General features: G+C 39.8%; 1 protein-coding gene across 1 annotated transcript in view; it reads right to left on the bottom strand.

Annotated features, from left to right (window-relative positions):
- Positions 1-10,896, bottom strand: part of TMEM131L (transmembrane 131 like) — a 171,357-nt gene that overhangs the window by 45,476 nt on the left and 114,985 nt on the right. Inside the window, exons 7-10 of the mRNA XM_019641171.1 lie at positions 2,529-2,606; positions 2,192-2,345; positions 879-937; positions 439-547 (exon numbers count right to left, since the gene is read on the bottom strand). Coding sequence (XP_019496716.1) covers positions 439-547; positions 879-937; positions 2,192-2,345; positions 2,529-2,606 — 400 coding nt within the window. The remainder of the gene's footprint in view (positions 1-438; positions 548-878; positions 938-2,191; positions 2,346-2,528; positions 2,607-10,896) is intronic.

The following is a 10,896-nucleotide window of genomic DNA, read 5'->3' as shown; positions in this document are numbered from 1 at the left end:
AAAAAAAAAAATCCATGTGCATTTCTTTACAGAAATGTCCTTAACTGTAAGTAAGAACCTAAAGACAGGATTGGGTTTATACTTACGGGACCCACTGCATCGCATTCTACACATGGAAACAAAACGGAGGCAGCCAGCCTCTCTATCCGTGAAAGCAATACCTCCATCAAAAACATTTACATTCTGGTCTTGCAAATCACCAACTGAGTTACACCCTAAGTCAAAATCCTACATGTGTGGCAGAACAGAAGTGGCATCAACAACCATTTTCTCCATCATGCTATCGCTTAGAACTATTAAGGCTGTGACATTAAAAGCAAACTCATTCACTTTCTTAGAACCTTGCCTAATCTGTAGTTGTAAGTCATTTCACAGCAAGAATTGCCATTAATAACAAAAATAAAAAGGCAACCTTTAATATTTTTTTACAATCTGTACCTTTGCAAGTAAAAGAGGCAATTTTTGTGAAGTTTGTTGCAGACGTAGGTAGGAGTACTGGCTCAAACTGCAGAGACAGGACATCTCTCTGTGAGAAATGATGTACATCCTGTAACAACAACAACAAAAAAGCCACATTAGCACTCTCAGCCAGGCAAATACTTATCCAATTTGAATCAACTCTTAAAATAACTAAGTAGCTCAGACTGGCATTCATATAGCAGCTGCTCAGCAGATGTGTCTCTAACAGTATGAAGGGGGAGGGGCTGCTGAGAACCATCATCCAAATTCGGGATCAAACAAGGGGAAATGGGTTTAAATTAAACAAAAGAGAATAGAGACAAGTGTTTCTGTATCTGTTCCTGAAAAGTCCTCATGTTCTGCAATTATACACACACTTGTACGTTTAACGTTGGCTTTATGTAAGCATTGACAATTACCTGTATCCACAGGAGGCTGTTTCCTGAATGTAATATATACATGTTTACTGCCGAATCATCTGTCCAAAAGAATCAGAGCAATGAGATTAAAACCAAAAGCCACCTCATTCCCGCATATTACACATTTCCCTGAAACATACAGCTTGTTTTTCAACACTGAAATTGAAAGTGGGAGCTATTTTCTGTTGGGTATTCTTTTAAGTCACAAGAAAAAAGATGCTTATAAAAATATTGATCTACCAACACAGGCTCTCTAAATGATGAAGAACTACCAGTAGAAAAATTTTGATTTTAGAATCAGACTACTGCTCCTCTGAATGCAAAACCAACCAACTGGAGAGCTTCAAATAAAGCTATGCTTGCCTGTTGATTAGACAGCCCTTTTCCTTTTTTGGAAGACCACCGTTGGGAAAAATAAAACTTTGGGATCTCAAAATACAGCCTTCCTTTTAACCCTCATCAACAATAATGCTCCCTGTGGGACCATGGTCTTCTCTACGTTGATGTCCACCTGGCTATTCTAAGAATCACTGAAAACTATGAACCTGAGAACAGAAAAGCTCTGTGCTCATCATTACCATAATGAATTCTGAGGGCTGGAAGTAAATGATGTTTGACCAACAGTTAGGACTGCCAATATAAAACTCTATTTTAGTGCCATGTCTTTCTCTGAATATGTATGTGCGCATGCGTACACACACGTATCAGAACAGTCTTGACAATCAATAGGTAACAGCAAATCCTACACTATATATGTTATGGATCACGTAATATGTGTCTCCTACAAAAATTCTTAGAAACTTAAACTGGTGAACTAGGCTATTTCTAGTAAGTAAGATACACATTTTCAAAGACAAAATTCATAGAACACTAAAATTCATACTACTCTAACTTGTCAGGCATCAATAACAACCAGTATTCGATCAACTATTAAAAAAATACAAAACAGTATGATTTGGTCTACTGAGTTTCTGCAAATCAGTAACCCTGGAACAAGAGACACAAGACTTCAAATACTCTGTGAATATTTCTATTAGATGGTTTCCATTTAATTGTTTACTATCTCCAGAATTCCAAGAAAAATTATTCCCAAGGAAACAGAATAGTTTCCAACTGCCAATTAATCCACTCTAAAAATTTACTAGCACTTGCAGAGTGAGAACTAGTTATTATTACAATCTCTCGATAATGAAAGCAAAGGTTCTTTGTGGTCTGAGATTGCAATGATACAATCTATACAGAAATGCTATAGTATGATGATGCAGGTTAATCAAAATATATTACCATGAAAATTTAAAAAGATTCCACCTTACCTGAAGTCTCAGATTTATCTGTAGCTACATATATAATAGAAAGATGATCTAACAAATCTTGTGTGTTTTCTTCAAATTCTCGTGAGGAGTTTTCCATTGTTACAATTATGCCCATTTGTAGCCGTAAAACATCATCAGATTCCAGATAACAGCTCTGAGATTGGAGGGATGCAAAAAAAGGAAAACCTCAAAAAACAAATCACCTGAACTTTGTGATCTCAAATTTTAGGGGAAAAAAGCACTTAAGGTAAGGGCATCTGAGAATAGAATGTACTGTTTTACACTTTTGATTTCTAAGCAAAGAGGCAGGAAGAAAATACTGAATTTTTTATTTTACCTTTAATCGCTGGCACACTTTATTATGTAAACTGCATTCCAGTTGCACCTGCAAGAGGCTAGCATTAGTGGTTTCTGCCTAAAAGAAGAAAAAAAGGGAGAAAAGAACAGGCTCAGTCTAAGTATTAATCATAGACGATCTATGTATTCAGAAACTACATTTACTCATTCAACAAGTATTTGAGTATATGCTAAATGCTGGGTATCGCTCTATTTACTGGAAATACAACACTGAATAAAACCAAAAAAGGCTCTTCTGTCACTAAGCTTCCATCCTAATGGAGATCATATGCCCTTCCTTGGGCAACATGAAAATTCCAACTGTGGCAATAAGCCGATAAATATGTTCTAAATATACACAGGAACACTGCAGTTTGGCATCTTTTATGCTTTTTGAACACTTTGTTTCAACACAGGAGTCTACTTTTATTTTAAAGAACGTTCTCCCAATAATAGCCAATTAACGCGTTCTTATGTCTGTCTTCCCTCCATAGAATCGATGACAAATCCGTAAGAGATATCCAAAATTCAACTGGCTCTCATTTTTAATATGTGGAAGAGCTATGGATGGAAGAGACAAAAGTATATAAAAAGAATGAAGAATTTCATCAAGTTCAAAGATCTTAGCCACATAGGATGATATGAACGTATCTTGAAGACAAAGAAATGCAAAGTGCCATCCAGGGATCCAGCCATTTTGAGGGGGAGGGTAGGGGCTGCAGACAGTGAATGAACAGAAAAGGCAGGCGGTGAGTACAGCATGTGAACCCAAAGGGCCTGTGACAGCTCCTCCTCAGCTGAGTTTGATGCATCTGGCATAGTTATTATAAAAAGGCACTCAGCTTGGCAGCCACGGTCAGTACACCAGGAAATCTCCATGAGGTAAGAATGCAATCCCCAAATCCTTGGCTGACTTAATTGTGGGTAAGTGTCTCTTTACTCCTGGAAGATTTAGTACTGAGTAGAATCATCCCAATTATGTTTAATTTGTTAGATTTATAAGAACTACCTAAGTACATGCTATAAAAACCCCTTTTTAAACTACTTCAATTGTCATTCAGGCCATTAATGTACAGGGGGAAAAAAAGCATAAAGTAGGTTACATTTTAAAATGCAGTGAAAATATTTAAGGAGCTTAATCAGGCTTGTAAATGGAACAAAACATTCACCAATGCTTCTTTCAGAAAAAAGTAATTGCTAATATCTGCTAGACTTATATAGAATAATGCCGTTTGTGAACTGAATCTAAAATCCTGAAGAGGTACTACATATTTAAATGTCTTTTTGGAACAAATCCCACCATCAAGGACATAAACAACAACAAAAAGCCCGCCACTTCTCTGAAATTGCTTTAGCCACAGTTACAAACGACCTCCTCATCTCCAAATCCAATAGAAACTTCTCTTTTTGCCAGAGCCGTCTCCCCCATTTAACACCATTAATCACTTGTGCTCTGGTTCTTATCTTTCATCTTTGGCTCTTCCTTTGCTTGGCTCTTCTTCCTGTGACCAGACGTTGGAATTATTCTGGATTCTGTGTTTTGTCCTCTTCACGCTCTTGCTCGGGAAGCTCGATGACAAGCTGAAGCCGTCCATATTTATTTCTCCAGCTCAGACTGCTCTGCATACCCAGATGTCCAACCAACGACGGGGCCTCTGCATGAATCCTCTCCCACACACCCCCACCATTATTCATAGACTTATTTAAGCCAGAAACCCAAAACCAACTGCACTTCACCTTCTCATTTACCTTACTCAAACAAATCCATAACCAACTTATATTGATTGTACCTCTTCAGTAGCCCTTGAATCCATTCACTTCTCATTCCTAACACCCTAAAGAACAAGGGTCAGCAAACTATGCAGGTGGGCCAAATCCAGCCCGCTGGCTGTGTTTGTAAATAAAGTTCTATTGGCACACAGCCACATTCATTCCTTGAGCATTGCCTATGGCTGCTTTTTTGCTGACAATGGCAGAGCTGAGTACTTACAACAGAGGTCTATGGTCTGCAAAGCTACAAATAACTATTCTCCGAGCCTTTACAGAAAGAGTTATGGACCCTTGCCCTAGTGGGAGGGTGGAAGGGACAAAGGCAGGTAGGCTGCTGCACCAACTTCCTCCTAATGTCCCTGTGTCCAGCTCTGCCCTCTCCACTTCGCTCTCCACATTGCATCAAGAATGAGTTTACAAATATGCAAATCAGGTCAAGCAACTATCTGCTTAAAATCCTTCAAAAACTTCCTGCTTGGTCAAACTCCCAAATCCTTTACTGGCGCTACAAAACTCAGGCACCTGTCTCCTCTGTACCCCCCTTGTTTACACTCCAGCCTCACTGGTCTACTTTCTGCTCTGTTTTGCCTTCAGCATCTGAGTTTGCTGTTACTTTGTTTTGAACCCACATCTCCAATTCACCCTCCCCTCCATCTAGCTAAACCCGATTCATCCTTCATGTTCCAGTTTAAACATCATACTCAGGGAGGTTTTTCTTGACACCACTGGGGTGAGTGCCGGTGCTCACAGCACCTTTTAACTGCCCTTCCTTACACTCCTCGTTATAACGTAATTATAACTTTTTTAAGGTCTGTCTTCCCCAGCACACTGTAAGCACCTTGTGTCATACTTTTACCACAATGCCTACCACTTAATCGGCACTCAATATACAGCTGGCAAATGAAGAAAGAAACGTGGGCACACAGCCACATGCTTGCTTGAAAATGGCAAGAAACTAAAAATAATAAACAATGGCTATAAAAGAATACATCGAAATGTGATAGTTGGTATGTGCCTCTGATCTAAAACTTTCAAAAAAAAAAGTTTAAAGAAAAACTCCTACCAACAAACTTTTAAACATATACATTTATAATTAAGTTGGTGTGTTTTTAAAAAATATATAATTTATAACAATTTAACTATAAGTCTTAACCTGGCAAGGCAATTCTCTTTCCTAAAACATTTCCTCAAATGTTGAAATAATGCTAAAAATTCAAAATTATGATTTTGAACATGATTGAAAACCCTATTTGCACAGTAAATTTGATGTGATCTAAAACCTAACATTTTGTTACATTTGGTAAATTTCTGGATGGATGAATTTATAATTTACCAGTTTAAGTAAGATTCTTCTATTATCTGTAAACAAAACAAAACAAAAAAACTATTACACTGTTTTATGTGCTGTAGAACATATTTCAGCATCCCACAAGGGGGAGTTCCAGCACCTCTAAACCGCTCTTGAACTGTGTTAATTTTTCTCAAAGAGAAATTTAAACATTCATGTCTTTCTTTTTCAAAAAAACAAAACTATGGCAGTCAAGTTTAAAAGGGAAACTATAAGCAACATATGAGCCACTTGGGGCAACCACACACATGCTGGGAATACAAATTCCCCCCGAAAGGATCCTAAGCAAGCACATTTGTTATGACAGTAGGACACCCCCTTATCCAGAAGTGTGTGCCTGGGCGGATAATAAAAGAAAAACAAACAGAAACCTATTTCTTTCCTTTTGAAACCTCCCACACTACTTGAACAAAGTTAGTTCATAAATTTCATCGTTAAAAGGAAAAATAAGGGCCGGCCAAGTGGCGCTATGGTTAAGAACTCGCTTGGGATGCCAGAGGGCCCCGGTTCGGATCCCACATATGAGGGCCAGTGACACTGCCCTCCACAGCTAAGATGCTGAACAACAGCTCAACCTGGAGCTGGGCTGCCATGAGTCGCCGGCGACGGCGTGGGCTGCAGTCCCTGTGGCAGTGGATTGCCATGGGCTACCGTGTGTGGCCAGCAGCCAGCGTGAGCGGCCAGCAGCCGCAGTGAGCGGCCGTCCAGAAGCCGGCGACTGATCTGCCTCGCCAGAGAAGAGCCCAATGATGGTGCCAACTTGGGCCAGTGAAGCAACGTCCTCCACAACTAGACTGAAGAACAAAACGACAGCAACTTGTCTGTTCCCCTTTCCCCAATTCCCCAGCACTGTTCCCATCCCCCCAATTTCCCAATAAAAAAAAATCTTTAAAAAAAAAAAAAAGGAAAAATAATTCCTTAGTACATGGGATTATTCCCTTTCAGAAGATGGGGGTAGATGTGGTATGGAGGGGTTACATGACTTATCAAAGGGTCCTGAGGTTAGTTAGTGAAAAAATGCAAAACAATAGCGTATCTGTTAACACAAGTCAATGTTTTTTCCAAGTAAATCAGCATAGGCCAATTCTATTCCTCCTAGGTACGTAAAAGCCTAAACTATTTTCAACATGTAGACACATAGTAGAAAACCATACCAAGAAATACTGCAAAGGTCAAGAACATAGCAATGTAAAAACTCCTTTTGCATGGCTTGTATTCCCCTGATTTTGTGGTGAAGGGGCATGTATCTAGGTATTTGGATCTAAGAAAGAAAAAAAAAATCACCTTCCTTATTTGCTAAGAAATTGGTCTTTGTGTCCTGGGCCAGGGTCAGAGAGTGATTTGGGGGGGACTGTGTGAAATTAAACAAGAAAGAAAATGATCGACACTTTATATGATTTTTATTAACAAGAGTAAACTATACCCTAACAAAAGTATACGAGAACATGTAATATATTAATCCAAACAGAATGAACTACTAACATGACATTCCCAGTCATGAGCACACATGAAAACCTTTCATTTAAGGAATATGATTTGTGAAATACAGAAGAATTACTTAGATACATTCTGACCGTAGATTCTATTTTTTCTCAGACATTTTTTTCTCCCCTTTTACAATTTTGAATGTTAAATTCCAGAGGTCCTTATAAAGGTAAATCTCTGATGCCAATGTGTGTTATCAATAGGAACACAGATTCCATCGAAGCCACGTGACCACTCCAGACAGTGGCCCCCCCACACAGGGCGAGGTACAAGGCATTCTACACAGCAAATGATTCTGTATAAAATGAGCCCTTTCTTGGGTCTCTTTCACACAACACTCACGCTCTATAATCAAACTCTTAATTTAGTGTTTCCTGCATAACAGACAAATTCAGAGGAGTTATTAGTAAGCACTGTCCAGTTGCTTTACCCTTACATGAAACAGCAACTGTTGCAACCCTCGCCACCACCGCTGCTGCCCTTCTATTCCTCAGCTATTCAACAGCTGAAAGAAAATTTACCTATGTTGCCACATCTTACTAACAACATATTTGTAAAAACCTAGGAACTTGTTGAAATTATTTTTGTTTTGTTTTGTTTTAAGGGATAAAGGGTTAAAGCATACGCATAACATCTTTCCTTATCCACATCTTTTGAGAAAAGGCAGTGGGCCAGAGGACTGCAGTGAACACAGATTCAAGATGAAACCCCAGCCATAAAACCCCAGGGACATTCCCTACCCTTTCCAAGCCTCAGCTTCCTCTTCTATAAAACGGAGTTAATGAACTCACAGCCATGTTAAAAGCATTCAACAAGATGCATATGCCAATCATAGGACACCCAGTAGGCCCTCAAAAGAGAGCGTTATTATTTTTGTTTCTTCACAATTAATGCATTAAATTAATGAAATTCCACAACTAATTCAAATGCTTCTGGGAAGCATTTTTCCCACATCAAAGTTGTTAGAGGGGAAACTTTTCTTTTTCACTTCCTTGGTTTCTAAGAGAAGGGATTTTTTTTCTTAAACACTTCGAATTCTTTTTTGTCTTATTTCACCATTTGTTCGGAATCCAAGAAGAGAAATGCCATTTGCTGCACACCCCCTCCCGACCCCACCCCCACCTCCCTAGAAATGTGTCAGAAACCTGGAAAAATAAACTAAAACCAATTTAGAGAACAAGGAAACACTGAGATAATGAGACTTGGCCGGACCGAGTGGCAGTGCCCTGCGTTGTTCGGTACCCTGGCATTTACACCTGGGTGACTGGCTTTTCACTGCTACAACCTGGGCTGGCAGTTTCGGGAACGCCATGTGGGAGTCTCACCTTGGTAGGTCATGCCACGTCAGTGGCCTTTCCAAAGGCAAGCAGCTATTTTTATATAGCTGGATGTGCCTGAGCCTTGACAAATGGCAAGTGGGTCCTAAAGACCTGGCTCAAACCTTGAACCTGGGCCCAGGCTCGGCCAAAGTTCGGGTGGTAAGACGTAGGCTGCGGCAGCCTGGCCTTGAGCAATGAAGGCACAGTTCTTACCTAAGTAGGCATGGCCACGGCAAGGAAGGTTAAGCTATGCAAGAAAGGGTGTTGCTGTATGGGACAGTATAGTGTTTCCTCCAAAATTAACACAGAATTACCAGGAGAGCCAAGGAAAGGGACTTATATACCCACATTCATAGTAGCATCATACACAATCGTCACAAGGTGGAAACAAACCAAATCAATGGATGATTGAAGGAAAAAAACCACGCTATTATATATACATATAGTGAACTATTATTCAGTCTTGAAAGGGAAGGGAATTCTGAAATGGATAAACCTGGGGGACATTAGTCTAAGTGAAATAAGTCAGTCACAAAAGGACAAATATTGTGTGAGTCCACTTATATGAGGAGACCGAGCATAGTCAATTTCATAGAGACAGAAAAAAGATTAGCGGTTACCAGGGGGTTGAGAGGAGGTGGAAATGAGGAGTTATTGTTTAATGGGTACAGAGTTTCAGTTTGGGATGATGAAAAAGCTTTAGAGACGGATGGTGATGATGGCTGCATAAAGTGAATGTACTTAATACCATTGAACTGTACACATAAAAATGGTTAAAATGGTTAAGTTTTGGCTTGTGTACATATATTTTGTCACAAGAAAAGAAAATAAAAGTCAAAAGGAAAAGGAAAAAGAAAAAAGGGAAAAGGGAAAGGAAAAAGAAAAAAAAAAGAAAAAGACATCCCAGTCAGGGCTCTCTTCAAAATAGAGTTTCTACAATACTATCTGCTGCTTTCAAATCCAGGTCATGAAGAAACCACTGGGTCCCACTCCTGGCAGGCAGTATGGACAGGCTGCACCAAATTCTGCTCTTTATTATTATTATTATTATTATTATTATTATTATTATTATTATTACTATTATTATTATCTCTATCTATTATGTATTTTTGTGTTCTTTTCATGGCTAAGAGTCAGAACTGTGAAAGGGTGCAGTTTAAATTCATGAGGTTGGTCCACAGACCCACAAGTTCCTCCCCAACTCACTGGCTCTAGATTTATTTACCATCTAAATGCTTATCACTGCTTTAGATTTTCAAGATCCAAAGTGACAGAGCCACAAAAGGATGAGAGATTATATAAATAAAAATGTAATAAGGGGAAGTGTGCTGTCATGTTGGGTGGAATCAGAGAAGCAATGTGACAAAAGTATTGCATGCAAAAAGAAGACGACCCCTAAGATCCGTCCTTGGAAACATCCAGTTCACTCCGGACATCAAAGAGGTGCTAGAAGGTTAGGGAAACACACGTCAGTCTTCCTCCCAGGACAGGGGGGAACAAAAACCAAAAAAGGCAGGCAGATTACGATGCAGGAGGAAGACAGGGCTGCCCTTTGGAGACAAGCTGCCATCTTAGGAAACAGCTAGACAGAGCTGAAATAGGAGACCTTGAAGGCCCAGTTCAACAGACATAAGAGGGAGATGGAAATAGCTAGGATCTAACTGAAATGAAGAAAATATATCTGTATGTTTGTTGGAGCTTTATAAGTAAAGCGAATAAGGAAGCCAGGCAAGATCTGAGCTGACTGGACTGGCTCCCTCAAGAAACACAGGACTGAGCTCTGGGCACTGTGGAGAAACATACGCCACGTACAGAACTCATAGTGAGAGAAACTGAGGACCTTCACCTTCAAAGATGGAGACAGCTAGACCACAGTTACAGAAGATCTGGGCAGGCTGTGAGGAGACCAGGGAGATCAGAGCAGAAAGCTTGGAGTGTTTTAGGTGGAGATGCAATTATCGTGTGTGCCCTGAGAGAAGCTATGGAATTAGGACTCCATCTATAGGAAGGCACAGCCAAGAGAAAATCCATGAAAGGGGAACCAGGCAGGACACGATAAAATGACCCCCAGCCTGGTTTAGATGTTGGTCTGATGGGAGAGTAGCTCTTCTTTAAGACTGTACAATGCAAGAAAGACACGATTTGTTAAATAGGTGCCTTCAGATTTTTCTTTCTTGCTTTGGGAGAACACACAAGAAAATATCTAGAACATCTAACAGCGGTTCTCAACCTGTGGGTCACGACCCCTTTGGGGGTCGAACGACCCTTTCACAGGGGTCGCCTAAGACCATAGGAAAACAAAAAGATATTTACATTACGATTCATAACAGTAGCAAAATTAGTTATAGAGGAGCCACGAAAATAATTTTATGGTTGGGGGTCACCACAACATGAGGAACTGTATTAAGGGGTCGCGGCATTAGGAAGGTTGAGAACCGCTGCTCTAG

This window comes from Hipposideros armiger, unplaced genomic scaffold, assembly GCF_001890085.2.
Source record: "Hipposideros armiger isolate ML-2016 unplaced genomic scaffold, ASM189008v1 scaffold_58, whole genome shotgun sequence".
Lineage (NCBI taxonomy): Eukaryota > Metazoa > Chordata > Mammalia > Chiroptera > Hipposideridae > Hipposideros > Hipposideros armiger.
Note: the sequence above shows the minus strand (reverse complement) of the source record. Positions and strands in the feature narration are given on the sequence as shown.